At 42.8% G+C, this 20,257-nt stretch overlaps 1 protein-coding gene across 5 annotated transcripts in view; it reads left to right on the top strand.

Moving 5' to 3' along the window:
* Window positions 1-20,257, top strand: part of ppfia4 (PTPRF interacting protein alpha 4) — a 62,196-nt gene that overhangs the window by 11,169 nt on the left and 30,770 nt on the right. The window contains exon 1 of one of the 5 annotated variants that reach the window (XM_086198933.1): window positions 17,546-17,793. The exons of the other annotated variants lie outside the window; for them this stretch is intronic. Coding sequence (XP_086055059.1) covers window positions 17,731-17,793 — 63 coding nt within the window. The 5' untranslated portion in view covers window positions 17,546-17,730. Of the gene's footprint in view, window positions 1-17,545; window positions 17,794-20,257 lie in introns of those variants that run through there. 5 annotated transcript variants of the gene reach the window in all.

Here is a 20,257-nt window from a genome sequence, read left to right as displayed (position 1 = left end):
AAGGACAGCTCCATCTCACTTACATGCATGTACATTCACAAAAGTGATCTCAGTGCATAAACGATGGCAATAAGGTGGTGGAGACACAGGATCCTGAGTTCACTGACGTAGCTTGACGGATGACGATTTATGTGTTGTTATAGATCAGAAAACTTTGTTTCATCATCAGTTGACATCAGCTTCTGGACATCTATTGGAAAATTACATTTTATGACATGTTAACAGTTAGGTCTGGTTTGGTTTTAGAACCAAAAAAAACCCCACTAATGATTTACATGTTACGTGCCACCACCATGTGGTGTGGTGTAAAGAGGTTGTGGGCACGTGGAGCGATACGGTGGTAGATGCATGTTTGTAACTTCAGCCAACTAAGTTTTAATACATGTCAACTGTTTCTTGTTTCATATGCTTTTTGTTTTTGTTTTGTTTTTTTTCATTTTCATCATCTTTCAAATTTGAGTGTGATCATATTTTCACCAACATTATCATCATTTGCTGCAATGTTTCTGCCAATCTGCTTTATGCTAGCTCAATATTGGCCCTCCTTTAGCTCCTGTTAGCTCCTGAGGAAAATATCGAGCTCTTTAGCTGCTCAGGTATGTTCACCTGCTTGTTGCTGTGTGGTTTGCTGAGCAGGTACTGAATTACAGGGGGTTTTAGAGTTTTGTAAATGGAAAACAGCAGCCTGCTGTTGCTGAATACGATGCCATTCATCAGTCAAAAGTCAGATTGCAGACCAGACAGCTGAACAACGAGCTGGACGTGAAGCTTCAGAAATACATGAGGCGTTGCAGAGTTGGTGATACATCATAAAATGATATTCCACGCTGGCATTTGAGAATTGTTTTGAGGAGTTAGCATTTTATCCATTTTGTCAGCATCGCACTCATCAGTGAATTATTCCCTTAAAGAAAAAGTGTAAAAAAAAACTCAAAAAATTCCTGTTTGAAATGTAAATCTATGAAATTCAACTTGTTGATTAGAAGTGTCACTGACAGATATGAATTTGACAAAAAAAAATTAGTTGCAATCAAACAGAATTATTCTGTAAATGTTTGTAAACTTCTTTTTTATAACTGCGGTCTGATCCACATTTCACAAGAGACAGCCTCAGCGTGGACTCACGCTTGGTGCTCTTGTTGCATCTTGATAGCTTTTAATGTAAGTCTCCTTTCCTCAGCGGTTCACAATCCTCCTCCTGCTCCGTGAGCATTCAGTCTTGACTCATCCCAGGTCACTCTGGCCCCTGGCCTGTTCACAACGTCCCAGCCCCTGAGGGCTAATTGATTATAAGCGTGCAAAGCTACTGCAGCACCCTGCCACACCACAGAATCAGCGCTCCATAGCATCCGTCCTTTGCTCTGTCCGTCCCTCTGCCAGTACCATCTGGCTCTCAGCACCAGGCACATTTAGCTCAGCCGGGCGCCAATTTGTCCCCCCTGGCTACATGTGAGGAGAGAGATGAAGGAAGGAGAGAGAGGGGAGACAAATGTATAGAGTTCACGTCTTTAGCAAAGAAGAAAGTGAGTGAGGAAAAAAAAAAAAGCTGGATCAAGCATTTCTGATGGTCCCCAGCAGCGAAGGACGTGCTCTGGTAATGATGAGTAGATGTGTGTGTGTGTGTGTGTGTGTGTGTGTGTGTGTGTGTGTGTGTGTGTTTGTGCATGCGTGTGTGTGTGTGTGAGAGAGAGAGAGAGAGTTTCTTTTCCCTGGTAATAAGAGCAGAGTGATTGGAGTTGCAGGACCACCAGAGGGGCAGGCAAGAGTAATGAAGGAGGGATGCAGGAGAGGACAGAATGAGAAAGAGGAGAAGCAAGGGGACTGAAGACAGAGTTTCCCTGCCAGTGGTTAAGCCCACAGCAGCCCTGCCATGTCTAACAACTACACTATTGGAACTCTGTCATTTCACTTTTCTTCCTGCAACCCTCTTAGAATAGAAGATAAGGCGGGGGGGAGGTGGATATCAGACTGTATGTGACACAGTCAGTGTGTGTGAGTGGGACTCAAAGCCCAAGGTTATGGACGTCAAGGGTAGACACTAAAACACCCACAGAACAGAAGAAGAGTCTTGACAGATCTGGTACATGTCCACAACCCCTGTCTGTGAAAACACACATGCATGTAAATCAAGCACACAATCGAACCCTGGTGGTGGTGGTGGTGGTGGTGGTTGGGGGGGGGGACTTCCTCTAGACCCCAGTTTTCTCAGCTCCAGACTTGCACAGCAGCTGCAGAGGCAGCAAAGGCAGTGGCATCAGAAGCTTAGTCCTGACTGGACCCTGAAAGGGATTTAAAGAACTTCAAAATGCTTCATCTGCTCCATGAAATACAGTTTGTCACTGTCTCACAACGTAGCACACACCCCCTGCTGCTGACTGTCAATAACTGCTGCATGCCAACCCCCTGCACGCACACACGCACGCACGCACGCACACACACACACACACACACACACACACACAAACAGACATCTGAGAGAGCGTGTCAGTGCAAGTAAAATGCTGGATTTGAGGGAAGGACACAGTGGGAGGGCAAATACTGCTATTAAACTGGCTTGTATGAAGCATGTGTTGCTCGGTGCATTTGCATGTTGTGCGTCTGGGCTGCAGAACACAGTGCACCCTAATTTATGCATCGCTTTCAGGCTATGAGTCATGTTTATAATGTACTTTTTAGCTCGGCTTATGATTTTTAATATGTAGGTAACAATATAGCTGTAATCCAAAAAAGTCTTAACTGACTACCTCAAATATATTTGAATAGATTTTTTTTTTGTTTACCAAATTTGACAGCAAATATACAGTGTTTTTTCCAATAATTAGTGGTAGCCAATTTAGAGCTGTCTCATATGCTGTCTTGGGGAAAACAGTGCAGGCCCCTCGGAGAGAACCTATATCGCCATATTTAAATGCAACTGTACACGGTGGTGATGAGGCACTTCATGAAATTGTTGTTTATTAGTTCCAATTCCAAATAGCTCTGCCAACAAATAGTGTTAATCAGTTCTTGTGTCGGTTATGGTGGGGGGGTCTGCATACACCCCATGCGCAAGGATAAATCAGGCTTACTGTTCGTCACCTAAACATCAAATGAAATTGTCCCAATTTGCTAAAACTTGAAAGTTTCAGTTAAACGTTTCACACAGGAGGTGTGAACAAAGAAGCTTACTCAAGACTCCATTACTCCTCAGTAACTTCCCATGGACAACAGACGTTTGGCTTCATATTAATGTTCTAAATCTCCCAATAAGAATTTGATATAAATGTTGAGTAAACTGGTCTTTGCACTTTAAGTCTTCCACAAAGACTAACCTAAATTGGTGCGTTTCTTTCTATCATGCAGTCATCCTCTGTGGCATTGCCGATGAAATGTCCTGAACGGTGGCCAAACACTGCTGGTATTATAGGTGTTTTTTGAAAACAGCAAGAGTCTGCATGTACCGGTACACACCTACTCTCACACACGGGTGTGTTTCAGAGAGTAAAACAACTTGTGCCGTGAATGAGATATTAGCCAGTTCAGAGGCCACAGCAATCATGGCTGACCATCCGCCACAATACTGTACGTCACCGTCTGAGCCTCCTCTTTGATTATGCATGATGACATACATGCAGACTTTACACTGCTGATACATCACACTTGAATTGCACAGCATGACTTCACCGAGCACATACTGGAGAAACTAACAAGATGTTTCGGGTGCATCCACAGAAACCTCTTAGATCTGCTTGTCTCTACTGAATCAAGACTCGTTTATTCAGCACCACCTACACGGCGCCTCAGTTCTCTGCTGCAGTCTGTTATTCATTTACTTCCAGTTTCATTCACAGACATGTGGGTTGTTTCAGACACTCAGATGTGTGTTTTACATATGCACACATGCACACACATACACACACACACACACACACACACTATGTGCACTTTTTTTGCAGCAAAGTTATTCTACTGCATCTTTTTTATAATCTTAAACATTTCTTCCTTGTTTGCCTTTACAAATACACCTTAGCCGAAGAGCCAACATGCATATCAGCTTCACTTGTGTGTGTGTGTGTCCTCTCTCATCAAAGTCTTCCTCACTCCCCTTTCCCCTTGTTCTGTCTCAGTGTCTATCTCTCCCTCACTCTCCACCTTATCAGCTGCGATGACTTTAAGCGTGTGTGTGCTGAGAGGTCTATTAGTTAGCTATCGTTCCGTCAGATAAAGCTTCATATCGCTCCGCTCCCTCGCTGAGCTTACAGCTTTGCTCTGTCTGCATACGGTGGGAGCTGCCAGGATGATATACAAACACTGTTTTACATCATAAAGTTGCATTTTTGGGGGCTTTCAGGAGAAAGTTTGTGTGTGTGTGTGTGTGTCCTTCAGCAGTTGTGTGCGCACTGAATCGACCTAAATCAGCTCATTAAGCTCCATGTCTTCATAGTAGCCTGAGAACACAATATAATGTATATATATGGGAACCTATGATTGCTTCGTGGTGCCGAGGATTTGTTTTCATGATAGTACTGTAGTCCATGTAGTACATTTAATTACAATGCTAACTTGCTGGGCTGCTTGTGCTGGTATGAATAGCTGATACACACACTATCATCTCCATGGCTTGCTCCGTCTGCCAGTGATGAAGGTCAGTAAGCTTTGTGGTGCCCCATTAGAATAATGGGGGCTGTGACGTGGCCTGCCCCAGCGCAAGAACATCATTCACACTCAGCTGCCTTCCTCTCTCTCTGTCGCCCTGGCCTACACTGTCTTTTCTTGCCCTCAATTCCACACCCCCACCCCCCAACACACACAGACTCAATGACATCAGATGTCTCTCGGATATTTTTAAACACCATGAAGTGGAGCTTTTTGGTTTAAGCCTCGAGCCATGTACACATTGTAAAAATCTCAAAAACTGACCATTTATTTAATTACAAATGGCCTTAGTGGTAATTAGACACCTGCAGTAGACAGCATGACCTACAATACGTGTGTGTGTGTGTGAGAGAGAGAGAGAGAGATTCTTTTTGATGCCCTTTTCAACATCACACTGCTAAAAGATTTCAGGAAAAGTTTGAAGATATATAATCTCAAGGTCGCAACATCTTGTCTGTGTCGTTGGGCTTCTGCGAATGATGAATGTTGGGTAGTGTAGTACTTTATGTGAAAGAGCTACCATTTTGGTCTTGTGAAGTGACAAGGTGTACTGAGTCAGGTAAAATTACATGCCTCACTTATTATTCTGTCCTCTAAATGTAGTTAAATTAAGTCCCATTAAATATTTGAGCAGATCTTTGTAATGGTGAGAAATTGCATTTTCCTTTTTTCTGGTTTTGGCTCGAGTCAGCTTGGTGGAGGTACAGTACCTGCAGTCTAATTGGCCTCCAGCTGTAATTGCAGTTTAGATTTAAGTATTAGTAAACATTTCAAAAATACCAAATCATCCATCCATCCATCCATCATCCATCCATCATCCATCCATCCATCCATCATCCATCCATCCATCCATCATCCATCCATCCATCCATCATCCATCCATCCATCCATCCATCCATCATCCATCCATCCATCCATCCATTTTCTTCCACTTATCCTGTTAAGGGTCATGGGGGGGGCTGGAGCCTATCCCAGCAGCCTTCAGGTGAGAGGCGGGGTTCACCCTGGACGGGTCACCAGTCCATCACAGGGCCAACAGGTTTTTGATTTGTCCTGTTTTTTTACCCAGACTCCATTTTAAAGGCTCAACACAGCATCCCTTTTTTCACATTTTCAGCCGAGGGCGGATAAATTCAGTAGTTTCAGATGAAACCACTGTCTCAGTTTTGATTGACATGTGTATTTCGCCCGACTTCAGTTCTGTTGTTGCAACAGAGGAAAGGGCATTTCCAGAGTGTTTTTTCACTCAATGATAATAATTTGGAGGTTGACTTCTTGATTACTTTGGAAATATGCAACTTTTGGTAACTCCCGAGTTGAATGAGTTATATACTGTCTTTTTACTTTGCGTTCAAACCTTTGTCTGCCTTTTTTTTCATGATCTTTCTTCCTGTCGCTGCTTTTAAGCACTCTGCAATGAGCTAACCTCTTCACTTCACCTGCAAAACAGGAGTATTCTGCTTTTGATGTAAGTCAGTGGCTTTTGGATTGATGCCTCGTGTGTGCTTTTGCTGCTCCTGACAGCTTGGAGCTATCACCTATTTAACCGGAGAAAATAAAGATGAAATTAAAGTCCTAATTGCAGCACAGTGGTGTGGTGCCCAGCCAAAGAGCGGCTGGGCTCTCATTACCTCCGCTCAAGTTTATTGAAGGCAACTAAAGGACCTCATGGAAAGTGGTTGTGATTTCCACACCTTGACGTATGTGTCTTCAGTGAGAGTGGCGGGAGATGACTGTGAATGAGGGATGGAGAAAGATGGAGACAAAGGGGAAATGCTTGTAGTTGAGTTACATAAAGGTCAGATGAAGCTCCGCAGCTTGCATCAGACTGTGCCATCTCTCATCCCATCCCCCACTCTCTCTCTCTCTCTCTCTCTCTCTCCCTCTCTCTCTCGACTTCCGCTGCCATCTTCCAATATTCCTCTCCATCCGTTGCCTCTCCAGTTTCAGTTGCACCCTTTTGTCAATGTGATCTGTTCATTTTTGCCATCTCCAATCTGATCCCCCATTTCCTCTCTCCACATCTTGCTTTCTCAGCTCTCTCATTACTAGTGTGAACATGTCAGTATATTATGTCAAGCTTCTTCTCTTCTCTTCTCTTCTCCATCTTGCCAGATAATAGTAAAGCGGGGGTGGGGGGGGGGGGTGCCTCCAGGAAGCATACACTCGAAAACACACATACTCATTCACCCAGAAATCGTGTGCATTAATTGGTCCAGATTGGTTGAAGACAATAAATGGGACGTTATTACTCCTCTTTTCCTCTTTTAAATTTCATTCCTTCATCCCTTTGTAAAAATATGTTATCTGATTTTTTTTATATTAAATTCACTGATCAAATATATTTACTGTAATAGAGGCACTCTCTGTTTCTGATCCTTGAGTTGGGCGTAATACTCCTGCTGTTTCAATGTTCCGTCCAGCTTGTTACAGATAATGCAGCACAACTGCACTTGGTCTTGATTGGCAAATCAATCCATAAACAGCTGCTTGAATCATTCCAGTCAGGCTGATTTACTGCATGTAAACTGACATACCCCAGGAGAATGCCTGCACAGCTCTGCATGTAAGACTTTATTCTGTTTTCATCCATGTAAAAACAACTACATCAATTAAAAAACATGTCATCGTGATTTGACATGAAATATTACAAAGAATAAAGAAGGAAAATAACATTTTAGGACTTGATGTCCTTGCTTCAGATGTGAAATAATAGCATATTGTTATTGCTGCAACATCATCAAATGTATGTGTGCGTGCATGCATGCATGTGTGCAAGGTCAGCACATTTATTCCATACTAGTCACCTATGTAAGGTTATTTTTATTCATATGATTTGGCAAATCTCCTTTCCTATTTGCTATAAATGACATTTAATCCCCCCCCCTCTCTCTCTCTACCCCCCCCCCCACACACACACACACAAACACACACACACAAACCTTGACTATACACTACATCCCAGTGGGAATACACCCATGATCCAGTTGGAGCTTGTAATGCTGACCCAACGGAATACGTCTGTCCCTCCAGTGTTCACCCTCACCCTGAATGCACCACTGTGTGCAGGGGCTCTACCACACACATCCACACGAACACGTTGTGTATTCATTGATAACCTGCTTCCCAGCTGTCTGTCCTCTCAGCACCTCTGTTGAGACGTGTCAGACTGTTGGTCAGCTGGACTCTGTAAATGTGTGTCTGAGTTTTGTTTCATGTGCAGACTCAGGCTTTTCCTCCTCACCTCTCAGACCTCTCAGAGCTCTGCAAATTTAGTCTCCATGGAAACAGAGGGAGGGGAAGGGGGGGGGGTGATGTTGACTTCCTGACACCTTCTGTCCCACGGGACACCAACTGTCAGCAACTCTGTATGTGTGTATACATATGCACGCATACATTATAACATATGATTAGTTCTTATGCTTCACCTGCTCTGCAAAATCAACCCAAATATAAAGATAAAACTTGAATTACCAGGTTGTTGTTTTTTTCAATTGGGCAATTTCAGGGCTTTTTGTTAACTGGGTTGTGTTTGTGTATTTTTTGGTGTGTAAAGTTTCAACCTTGATGGCTGATTCTGATGAGCTGCCAAAGATGAGCAGCTCAGAGTGTTCGTGGGTCCGTTTGGAGGACGGTGTGAAGGGATCTCTGGTTGATCAGGGCAGAATGGTGGTTGAAGCTACAGTTCATTTTATTTTTTTCCCTTTATTTATTTATTTTATTCAGTATTTTTGTTTGTTTGTTTTTTGTGATATTTGATAGGTAATCAAGAGATTAATCAATGGTGAGAGACTGAATACGGTTGAAAAGTCTGGATTGTTCCATCTTATAGTTTTAGATAAGGGTTCCCCAATAGGCGCAAATGGCGAGAGGACGCAGACTGGCCCACACCAACTTGTGAGCAAAAAAAAAGCAAAAAGGATTTTTTGGGGGGGGGGGGGAAGTAAATCTGGCAACTTTCCAAGCAGACTGTAATAACCAAATATTTATTTTGAGTAAATGGTTGGTTCTCAACTTCTGTTTCCAGAGTGCAATTTGTCTTTGTGTGATCCCCACAAACTGTATTCCTGAATCCCAGGGCACAACTAATAATAATGTTATAATGCACTATAAGTGGAGGTTCAACGTTGGTATCTGCACCGTCACTGGAGTGGGGGTGCGGTGGCGCCCCGCTCCCTGCCGCCGCGTGCCCCGCGGGTGCTGTGGCCCTCGGCTTGGTGCCAGGTCAGAATTTGGCCCTTGGGGAACCCTGTTTTAGATCCTCCGATCAAACATCCATCCATTTTCTTCTGCTTATCCTGTTGAGGGTTGCGGGGGGGGGGGGGGGGGGGCGGCGCTGGAACCTATGCCAGCGGCTTTCGTTCACCCTGGACAGGTCACCAGTCCATCACAGGGCCAACACATAGAGACAGACAACCATTCACACTCCCAGTCACACCTACAGTCAGAGAGAACATGCAGACTCCGCACAGAAAGATCCTGTGTTCAAGCAGGGCCTCAAACTCAGAACCTTCTTGCTGTGAGGCGACAGCGCTGACCACTGTACCACCGTGCCGCCCTCCAATCAACCAGAAGAGCTAAAAGTAATTCACGTGCTATGGAAACTTCACTGTATATACACTGCATGAGAAAGATACCATTGCAGTTCTTTGACAACACTTTACAAAGTAAATATAATTTAAAGTTGATAAAAGCAATTTCATTTCCCACCAGAAACATAATGAAATGAAAGGTGCACAGCAAATAGAACATTTACTCCTTCAATTTCATGTAGTTTGGTTTACATTGTTAACTGTAACAACTAGTGAATCATTTTTCATCCTTGTTCAGTGACCTCAAGATCTCCAGTGAGATCATTTTTTGTGAAGTGTGTTGTTATGTTTCAGTTTGTTTGTTTTGCACCAAAAATCCAGATGTGACAGAAATGATTCAGAATGAAACTCATATTTTTTTGTAAGTCTCCCCAATAAACACTACAGTTTAAAAAAAAACAACAGAATTTTCTATCAATTATTTAATGGTTCAGGGTTTTCAAGGGTTAAAATAATTCTTAAACTGCTAAGGTTTAATAAATGTTACTCATACTGTAATTCAGCTATTCATGTACAAATAAATGTTCTCATTCAAAACTGGAAATTTTTGCGCAGGTGTTTTTACAAGAGAGATTTCATGGAAGTCAGGTTATATTCCCAAGTCCCCTTTCCACAAACGAGTATAAAAATGAGGTCGGGGTTCATAAAGCATGCAGAATCAAAAACATTTAGCAAGGGAGATAAAGAATTAAGGAGGAAATGGCAGGAAGAATACGAGGTGGAGAAAATGTAGAAATGTGAAGATGTTTGAGTGGCTAGATTCATTAAACAGCTGTCTGCGCTGTATCCCTACATACCACACCCCAGCGTTGCCATGGATATTAGGCCTTGGCAGCACAGCTGTGTGTGTGTGTGTTTGTGTATGTGTGTGTGTGTGGGTGTGCTGGCGAGAGGTGTACCAGGATGACATCATACAGTAGCTTGCTGAGAAGGTCTACTGCAGGCACACGGCATCTACAATATTTATAGACCCTCAGAACACATGAGCTCACTCAGTCACTCGGTGTGACTGCGAAGAAGTGGCAGAGAAGTTACTCACGCAATCAGACCACACCCCAATGTTTCCTCACCCACTGGCCTTGAAGAGCGGCCATGCAGACATCACAGCGAACGCAGCCATCAGTAAATGACAGTTTGATCGACCCTGATGCAAGTTGGGATTATTGTGAAAATATGAGACAACAGAGTAGCATTAAAAGCACTGGAAATGAGCTGCCACAGTATGAGTCATGAGGAGAGGGACCGGTTCTTTGTGAGGGATTAAACCAGTGGAAAAATAAGGGAGTGCTACTGTAACCACACAACACATAAACACGATAAGCAAACACACATTAAATGACCTCCCCCCCAAACATGTGCATATTACGCGTGCACACACACACACATATGCACGTGTGCACACACACACACACACACACAGGATTTAAATCCTCATATCTCAAAATAAACAAAATCATTTCTTGGTAGAGCAAATACTGTGCATCTGTGTAACAGCAAAGTATGATTGAGAGTGACCAGTGTGTGTGTGTGTGTGTGTGTCTGTGTGTGTGTGTGTGTGTGTGTGAGAGAGAGAGAGAGAGAGAGAGAGAGAGAGAGAGAGAGAGAGTGAGAGAGAGAATGGGCATGAGTTACAGGACTGGAGAGAACCAGAAAGAAAAATCACATTTCATAAATAAATCAGCCAAGGCCTTGTGATCTTGTGATGGATGTACACACACACACACACACCCCAACACACACACACACACATACACACTCACTTATACACACAAGGCCGCAATAGCCATAACATAGCCATCATAATGCAGAGCAGATTAGAGGCGAATCATCTTTAAAAAGCCGCCGCTGCTTATGTGTGTGTGTTGACGTGCGTTCATGCATCTGATGTGTTTATGCATCCTCCTGCACAAGAGTATTTCCTCACATGATATTTCAAACTGAGCAACAGTCATTACGAGTGTGGGGTGGGGGAAGATGTAGATTTTACAGGCCTCTTAAAAAAGGCAGGTGGAGCTCTTTGACTCACCCTTTCCTTTGCTATGTGAACATAGTCTCAGTTTAATATTCATTCCTGCCTGTGGGATTAATATGTGCATCTAAATCAGCATCTGCAGAAAGTGACAGGGTCCCAGTGCATCACAAGTATGTGTTCAGAGCTATGAAAAGAAAAGTATTTTTAGGAACCTATGTGCGAGAAAGGATCGTGCTACACTCCGCATGCTTCTCTCGCTTCTCTCTTCCTGCCATCGTCACACACTGACACTCCCAACGGCTATGATGTTGAATGTGCAGTTTTATAAATTTCACCGGCTGGACAAGTATTTTTAGATGCCACGGCAGAATAAAGTGGAGGGAGATGATTAACATTCAAATCACTGTAACTAACTAGTCAAAGCTCATGACAACCCATCAGACCCCCCAAACAGCTCATGTGTGAATGTGTGCTGTGACTTGAGATGTGACATTTCAGCCGTATTTAGCCCAGCTTGTGTTGAAGAGACACCATGTTTTTTGAGGACAGGACAGCAGTGTGACGCCTGACTTTCAGGCACCAGGAGAGGTACTTGTCGTGCCTTTGTCATTACAGTTACACACACACACACACAGTGGTGTTGTGTTACATCCTGCCACTGCAGTTTTGCGCTGTGTGAAGGGCAAGTGCAGCATTCCTGACCTTCCATAACAGAACATCCAGGTTTCTCAGTTCAGGGAAATATTGGAGGGGAGTTTATTGGAAATTATACTGGATGTTTATTTACATGTCGACTGATTACAGAGGCATGATACACTTTCATCTTCAAACCAGAGCAGCTGACTAAGTGATTCGGTCTCAGGGGTACATGTGTGTATTGGCTAGTGTGTTTGTAGGGGTGCATGTATTCATGTAATCAGCCTTCAGACTTGACCAAAATTGTGTATGTGATTAATTGAATAAGAATTGTTTTTTTAAGCAGTTATAAACAGAATGTAATTAATTTATTTTTTATTAAGATGCAAGACTTCATTTATAAATAGAAACACACTTTCTGGGACAGACTAATTTGAGGTTGCATGCAACAAAGATGTGAACCAGGTGCCTGAGGAGAACAACGGCGATGTAGAGATGGAGAGAGCTGAGCCGGCCACTACAACTGAGTGATGAGGACGAGAGGGGGGGGGGAGAGAGAGAGAGAGAGAGAGAGAGAGAGAGAGGGAGCTGACATGGCTGCTTTAGATGAAGGAGGTGACAGAGGAGCTGGGGAAAAAAACAAATGTGCAGAGCAGGAGGAGGAGGAGTGATGAGAGGGCATAGTTCAAACAAATTAGTATTTCTCATTGGCTTTCCACTCACTTTTCATTCTGGTGATAAGTTAAAATGCTTCCAATAGGTGTTTTCTGATCAGATGTCATCATCTAGATTAGCATTTTCATAATCTCTATAAATCCATGTACAAACAGAATCTGCAGGCCAGGGAGAAAATGTCAGGACAGGGAAGTGTCTGATATCCGTTGGAGTAACATTGTCATCTCTCAATATGCAAACTTCTCAAGTCATCAGACTTCGCCGATGGGTTCTGATATTTGGTGTCTTAATAAACATGGTCGCATTCAGCTGATAGCAGGAACACTTTGAGTTGGTCGGATTTGAAGAAATTCCTCAAGGTGCTCCTGAGACGTGGTGTTCATGTGAAGTGACACTAACTTTATAATCTTTAACCACCAAAATAGTTTTAACTTAATCCCAGAGTCCAAGTGAACATTTGTGCCAAATTTGAAAAAATTCCCTCAAGGCGTTGCCAAGAACAGAGACGTTAACACCCTGGGCTGCACCACGCAGAGGCATTAAAATACAGAAATGTAGTTTCAAAATGTCATTAACATAGAACTATAACTCTCGTTCCTGGGTACTCTGTCTTTCAATCAAGTCCTTGTGAAATCAAAGTAGTTGTGAATGAATATTATATCGTACAATTAGACCTAACATCATTAAAAGGTTAATTGATTTGTCATCTGACAGAAAACTCATAAGTAGTTTCTGAAATAGGTGCAATTAAGATCAAATATTATCAGATTAATCAAGAAATACGAACTGATTTGAGCAATTATTGTGGTGTTTTGTTTGTTTCTTGTGACGTTTTCTTTACTTACAGGGGCAAAGTTGATTTAATATTGTGAGAAACTAGAAGAGCAAAATGAATAACTGTTTGCACCTCTACATATACGTTCCTGTGTGTTCCGCGTCTTGCTTCATGTTACGTTACTATCTAAAATGGCTGTTTTCTGTCAAGGCCGTGGCTCAACTAATATTAGCAACACTCCAGACAAATAGAAAAAGCCGGGAAGAGCGAGGGAAGGGGGAGAAAAAAAGGTCTAGAGAGCAAGCAGAGAGGAGCTGGAGTGTGAAAGAAGTAATCAAGTGTAGTTAGGCGGCAGCGAGGAGAGGAGAAAAACCTAGGTAGCGAGGAGAATTAGGAAGTGTGAGAGGCTGACAGATTTTAAAAAAGAAAAAAAGTTAGATGGCTCCCCCTTCTGTGAATCCCTCTGTAGAAAACAGCTCAACCTCAAGTGTCAAGTTTCTTCTGTTTTTGTCAGTACTGCTGATGGGTAGGCCTTCGGTGTCTTGTGGAGTTTGTGTGTTTCGTGCTTGTTCCTGTCTTTCAGCCTCAGACTATAAATCCCAGGTTCAGCAGAGGCGGGGTCCCGCTGATGTCAAGGATGATAGGCTATCATCATATATGAAGCGCAACCATTTGTTACCTTGTTCTCCCACCTGTCATGATTGCTGTGGTTCAATATGTTTGGGGGGGGGTTTAATCCTCAATGTGAAAATCTGTAGTTGTTTAGCTGCCAGTAGGGGTCTCTGTCTCCCCAATAACACTGACAGTAGTGACTGGTATGTTTGGCTACTCCATGGATGTATGCTGAGGCTCCAGGCTGCACTGAGCCGCTGTCACTTAATGGTGGAAGTCATCACAATTACTAAAGGATTATTTGATGTGTGGAGACTTGTCTGTCTTTCTGATTCATCCTGTCTCTCTCGCTCTCTCTCTCTCTCTCTCTCTCTCTCTCTCTCTCTCTCTCTCTCTCTCTCTCCTCTGGTGCACCCTTGTTTCCTTGACAACGAGTTGCAAGCAAGTAGACCTATAGACAGGAACCATTTCTACTTTTTTTCCAACATCTTTGCACGGCCGCTACGGAAGTTCATTATATTAAATCATTTTAATGTGTTTTGACTGATAAAACAGTTGGAATGAAACAATTGCCGCTGAACTTGTTGCACAAGTGCAGTTTCACAACATGCGAGAGACGGATGAACAAGTCCACAGCCACGTGCGATACTGATGTAGCACTGATGCTGCACTTAAAGTCCTCATGAAATCAAAATAGTAGTAACAATGTAGAGTTTTGCCGAGCAGCAGCAGTGTCTGCTCAACATATTCTCATGAAATATTCATATAATATCCTATAGAAATTGTACTTTTTATGCAGTTTCCTACAAATGTCCTGCAGCACCAGTGATCAACATGCCTGTGTGAACCCCACAACAAGAACCTCAAGCGAAATGTCGGTTATTGCAATGTGACAATGCCGGTATGTTTAGGTTTGGGCACTTAAAAAACACTTTTTTTTGTTAAAATGCAAATATGTAAGTCAATTGAAATGGCTTCAAATGTTCTAGTGCCTTGCTAATAACACACTTTTTGGAAATATGTTGATGTGTCAAATCCCCTCTCTCTCAGGGGGCAGTATCAGCACGCTAACATTCTCATAATCATAATACAACTCATACAGTTATAATGTTTCCTACGTCCAGCATCTTAATTTAGAGTGTTAGCCTGCTGCTAACACTTTTATTGTTTTGGCTTCTTGATGCACATTCTGTCCATTCGAGACAGCAAAATATATCAACTGTCTGGTCACTCCAGTGTCAGTGGATTACGAAACCAGTAGGTGTAGGTCTCCGTCCTCTTATATTTCAGTGTGGAAAATATTGGCGGGACTGATTTACATTACAGTCATAAGACTTCCAGACTTTTAGCTCTTACAGTGGCTCCAAAAATGGTGAATTTTGCTTTTCCTATAGATTATAAAGTGACATCACCAGATTAATTTTCTCAGAGCTGCTCCACAGCCACATGAGTCACCACACAAAGACTCGACCCTTAGAGGAACAGCTCTGGAGTTATGAATATGGAACTGTGACTACTAATCCATCCATCCATTAGCAATACCGCTTATCCACTAGTTGGTCCCGGGGGGCTTGAGCCAATCCTAGATGACACCGGGTGAGACGTAAAGTATAACCTGGACGGCTTGCCATAGACAGCCATTCACAACTACGTTCTCACAGGTCGACTTAAAGTCATCCATTAGGCTGAACTGCGTGTGTTAAGCATTCACAGCCACACGGGAAGCTCCCAGAGCCAAAGTCACGAGCATCAAGAACACTAAAAATTCTGTGAATAAACTGAGCGTAACATTATCGATGAGATGATGAAGTATATATTTGATCTTCGTAAGCGTGTAAAGCGCTTGAGGAGCTTTCAGATTCACTGCACTTTGAAACCCTGCTGAGAGAGAAGGGACCAAACCTGCTGGCCGCGGTAGAGAGAATCCAAGTGAGCGATGTCATGCTGCAGGGAACTATCTATGGGTCTCTTGGATTTGTGTTGAGTCAGCAGAGTTTAATTTCACGCCAGTTCTTGGTACTTGGATTTGAAAATCTGATATAGTGAAACTTCATGATGATTCATCATCACTGGACAAAAAAGTTGATTGATACATGGATTTTTCTGATATTAGTGCATGGCTGAAAGAACACACATGGTATTTGAGTTCTTTTTGGTGCGCTAGTCTACAGCCAACATTATTAGTTTAAGATTGGGAGATGAACTATTTTTGTGAACAGTTGTTTTTTATTGGCCTATATTCATATCACATACATTCATTCTCAGTGGCAAATGCATTCATTTGTGGTTGAAAAAAAGCATTTCGATAACATTTCCTTTCAGAAGTCTTGAGATGAAGAAGATGTCTAGTATCCACCACAGTATTTGTTCAGTGAATTTAGGTCATCTTTAGCTTGCTCTTTATTACCAAGTTTCTAAATTGTTGGGATGCTTGGTTGTTGGGTTTTTGTGTACAAAATACTACTTAGACACATACTACGGTTGGTTAGGGTTCTCAGCCAAGACAGTGTCTTCTCCGTCTTGACAGTCACCGTTTTGAAAACTAGCAAATAATGCAAATTGATTTAGAACTCACTGTTAGCAAAATCCTTGTCGGTGGAGGAGGATAATTTAACGTTAGCGCTAAACTAAGTGGCTGCAACAGTCACTCCTGGGTCACTCTACTGTGGAGTCTAATGAGCTAAAAGGAGTACTGGAATTACAACAAAGCCTCACACACCTATTAGTCCAGTGAGAGTGTGTAGGGGGAAATTTCCTGCATTGTTTGTTTATGTAACGTATGCACAGGTAGTTATTATATCTATAATTCAGTTTGGCGTGTAAGCCATGTAATCATGAGTCAGGAGACTAAGGGGAGATGTCTGAACATTTGCATTGTTTTTTATTTATTTGTTTAAATTTGTATTTTAACCCTTTCCCTAACCCTAACCAACTGTTTTTGTCTAAAAATAACCAGACCAGCTTGGTCACAACTGTCTCAAAATATTGCATTTTCCACTGAAAGTACAAGGAGCGTCCTGCAATTAGCTTGAGGCTCTCATTGCCAGCATATGTTGAATCATGGCGTATTTATTGGTGTGTCTATATGTGTTTGTAAGCCTGAATAATATCTGCTAATTATTATAACGGACGTACTGGGATGGCGGTGTGTGACGGTGTAGTTGTGAACAGTTTTAATACATTGTGCTATTTCAAATAATAACTTCATGCTGAAACGTCACCTGTGACTATTTCGCTTGAGCTAACTCTGTGTGTGTGTGTGTGTTTGTGTGTGTGTGTGCACATGTGAGTGAGCGAAAGGGAACAGGTGGCCAAAGCCCCCAGCAGTCCTCCTCTAAATCCTGCCTCTTCTTGCTTCCTCCATCAGCTGATCACTACCAGCCGCTCTGTCACCTTCTTCTCCCTCTGTCCTCATCATATAGCTCTCATTCTGTCTTCCCCTCTGATCAAAATCCATCTTACATGTTTGCCTCGACCCTCTCATGGCCTGTCCTTGTTTATCTATCTCTCAATCAAACGCCCGTCTCTCTCTCTCTCTCTCTCTCTCTCTCTCTCTCTCTCTCTCTCTCTCTCTCTCTCTGTCCATGCCCCTCTCCCCTGCTGTTTCTCGTCCCGGGCTGTTGGCTGTAGTTAGCGCAGGCTGACTAGCAGAGTGTTGTTGTCGTGGCAGCGGGCGAAGGGAGCAGCACTGGAACCTCATCTAGACCTGCTACATTCAGCATCGACCAGGACTTAGAGAAACTCCCTCTCTTCTCCACCATCTTCATCCTCTCTTTCTGTCTCTCTGTTTATGGGGGGTCTGTTTGAGGCATCTGATATGTTAAACCTTCACCATGAACCCAACAGTGAAGATCCACCTTCAGAATGGGACCCACTTTAACACCTACATGTACCAGGTAGGGACTCGGCACCAGTGAAGGACTGTGTCCAGCTCTCTCTCTCTCTCTCTCTCTCTCTCTCTCTCTCTCTCTCTCTCTCTCTCTCTCTCTCGCTTTCTCTCTCTCTCTATCTCTCTCTCGCTCTGCGGTCTCCACGTGTCCTTGGCTGAGTATTGATTTCAATGCTGATGACTCTTTTTCTGGGACTGAGATATGGCCTCCTTTTCTCCTCTTCCTTCTTTTCAACACTGAGCCTCAATCAGGCTACGAATGATTAATGTTTCACAGTGATGCAATCGCACATCGGTTTTGAAAGTACCTAGTGGGTAAATGCTTTCCATTAAGGCTTCTCACTGGTTGATGTGGCTAGATTTCAAATCAAATGGCTCAAGAAAACTACTTGGAAACATACAGTATACACGCACGCACACACACACACACACACACACACACACACACACACACAAATATATACATGTCATGTGTAGATGGGGGATTCTCCTTTTCTGTGGCTGCTTTTAACGTTCGCTGCAGACACAACCTCTGCTGATGCACAACAAAAACTCTTTGTGTTTCTCCCATCATTCGAGGAGGAGGAGGAAGTATTCCCCTCTTATCTTTCCTCTCTTTCTCTGTCCTTTCGTTTTGCTTTCATGAAGAAAACTGGGATACGTGAATGGATGCTATTCTGGGCTCAGGCCTTAGACGGCCACGGAGGAGGAAGGCAACGGGAAAGTTGTGTGCTGAACTGTAAGAAAAGGATATTTTTAAAAAATGGTGGAAGAGGGTCAGCTGATGTGTCAGCTTTGAATTCTGCAACAGCTCCATCAATTGTTCAATAACCAGATCAATAACTGATCAACTGATTGATCAATAACCAGACTTCAATGACTTGTGGTACGCACAGAATTTCTTAATTGCATCAGTGCAGAGTTAAGGTTACAGCTTTCTTCCTTCAAGCTCATTTTCACCAGAACCTCTCCAGTAGCGGGCTCCTCCCCTCTCCCCTCTTGAGTTTCTGTCTGGTTTCATTGTAAAACGTCTTAAAGGTGGTGAGAACTCTTTTTGCTTCATTTGTGTTTTTGGATTGGGATGATTTTATTCTGTATATTTGAGACTACCTCTGTTACTCTAAATGCGAACCATACAAAAATGCTGTGTGTGGAAAAAATTTAAACAAAAAGAAACAGCAGCATTGCATAACAGATTCATGTTGTGGGCTTTTTCTTCCCTCAGGGGAGGAGAATATTTTCCCACAGTTTTACTATGATGTTTTTAGATAGTTAGGTTATGCAAAGAGCATCATTACAAATGTAAAATTAACTCTTTAGCTGTTGAAGAGAGGAAACAAAACTATCAGACTGGTATCAGGGTTACTCAGTCGTAGTATCAGTGTTGGACATGACAAAGTAGAATTGGGAGCTCCCTACGTTCTCTATTTACCATCGAAACTGTGAGGAGGTGTTCAGTGTGCATTTCTACTGAGTATATTTGCGTTCCAGAAGTGAGTCCAGAGCTGGCAGAGCTTCACTCAGTCTTGGCATCAACACTAATGTGTTTCATTCAAGGCTTATTTGCTCATGATTCACAAAGATTATGCAGAAGCCTAATTTTACTACATCTGTCTAAGCCCATCTAAGTATAATTAATAGAAGAAGATTGCTTTGGCTTTTGTTGTTTAGTCTTGTGCATCCTGAAACAGTCAGAGAAGCTTTTTGAGAAGTTTGCAGTTTGAGTCGTTCCTCCAGAGCTGCAGCCGGGTGGAGATCTGTCAGCTGCTGCAGTCAAATGCATCTCCCTCAGGAGCTGTTACACCATCACTCGGAAGAAAGACTCGTCTCCTGTTTATGTGTTTACACACCAAGGAGATCATGTTTTCACGGCATATTTGTTGGTTTGCTTGGTTGCTTGTGAGATATCTCCAAAGCTAATGGGATTTATTTGGATTAAATACGGTGGAAAAGTAGGTAATGTTAGAAAGCACCAGTTACTAACTTTTGGATGCAATCTGGATCACATTGTAGGTCCTGGATCCTGAGGACTCTTCCCAACTGTTGGCAGGACGTAGACATAAGCAGTATTTTTACTTTCTCCAGCTTCTTCCATCCAAGTATTATGTGGAATACGCACACAGCAACAAAGACAGGACAGGGACAGTACGCAGAACTGAACATGTCAGACATCAACACTGGCAGAGTAAAATGTATGAACGGATGTCGATGATACAATATTCTGGATCCATGTCGCCTTCTTGGCAGAGGGAGGTGCTCTTGGATTGCTTTCCAGTTCATTTGATGAAACTTGTAAGCAAAGTTTATATACTGCTCAAACATTTCACTTCCCTAATGAGCCGTTGCCACGGAGATAGCAGGAGTGTTCAGGATAGTGTTATAGCAACAGATTATTCACTACTTACTCACAGCCAACACCCAGAAAAGGTGTTGTAGCAGTGGCGTGTGTCACGAGCCATGTGTGTGTGTGC

Source organism: Aulostomus chinensis, chromosome 3 (genome assembly GCF_037954235.1).
Source record: "Aulostomus chinensis isolate RoL2024-O1b breed Wild chromosome 3, RoL_Achi_v1.0, whole genome shotgun sequence".
NCBI lineage: Eukaryota > Metazoa > Chordata > Actinopteri > Syngnathiformes > Aulostomidae > Aulostomus > Aulostomus chinensis.
The sequence above is the reverse complement of the archived record's forward strand: the minus strand, read 5'-3'. Positions and strand labels throughout refer to the sequence as shown.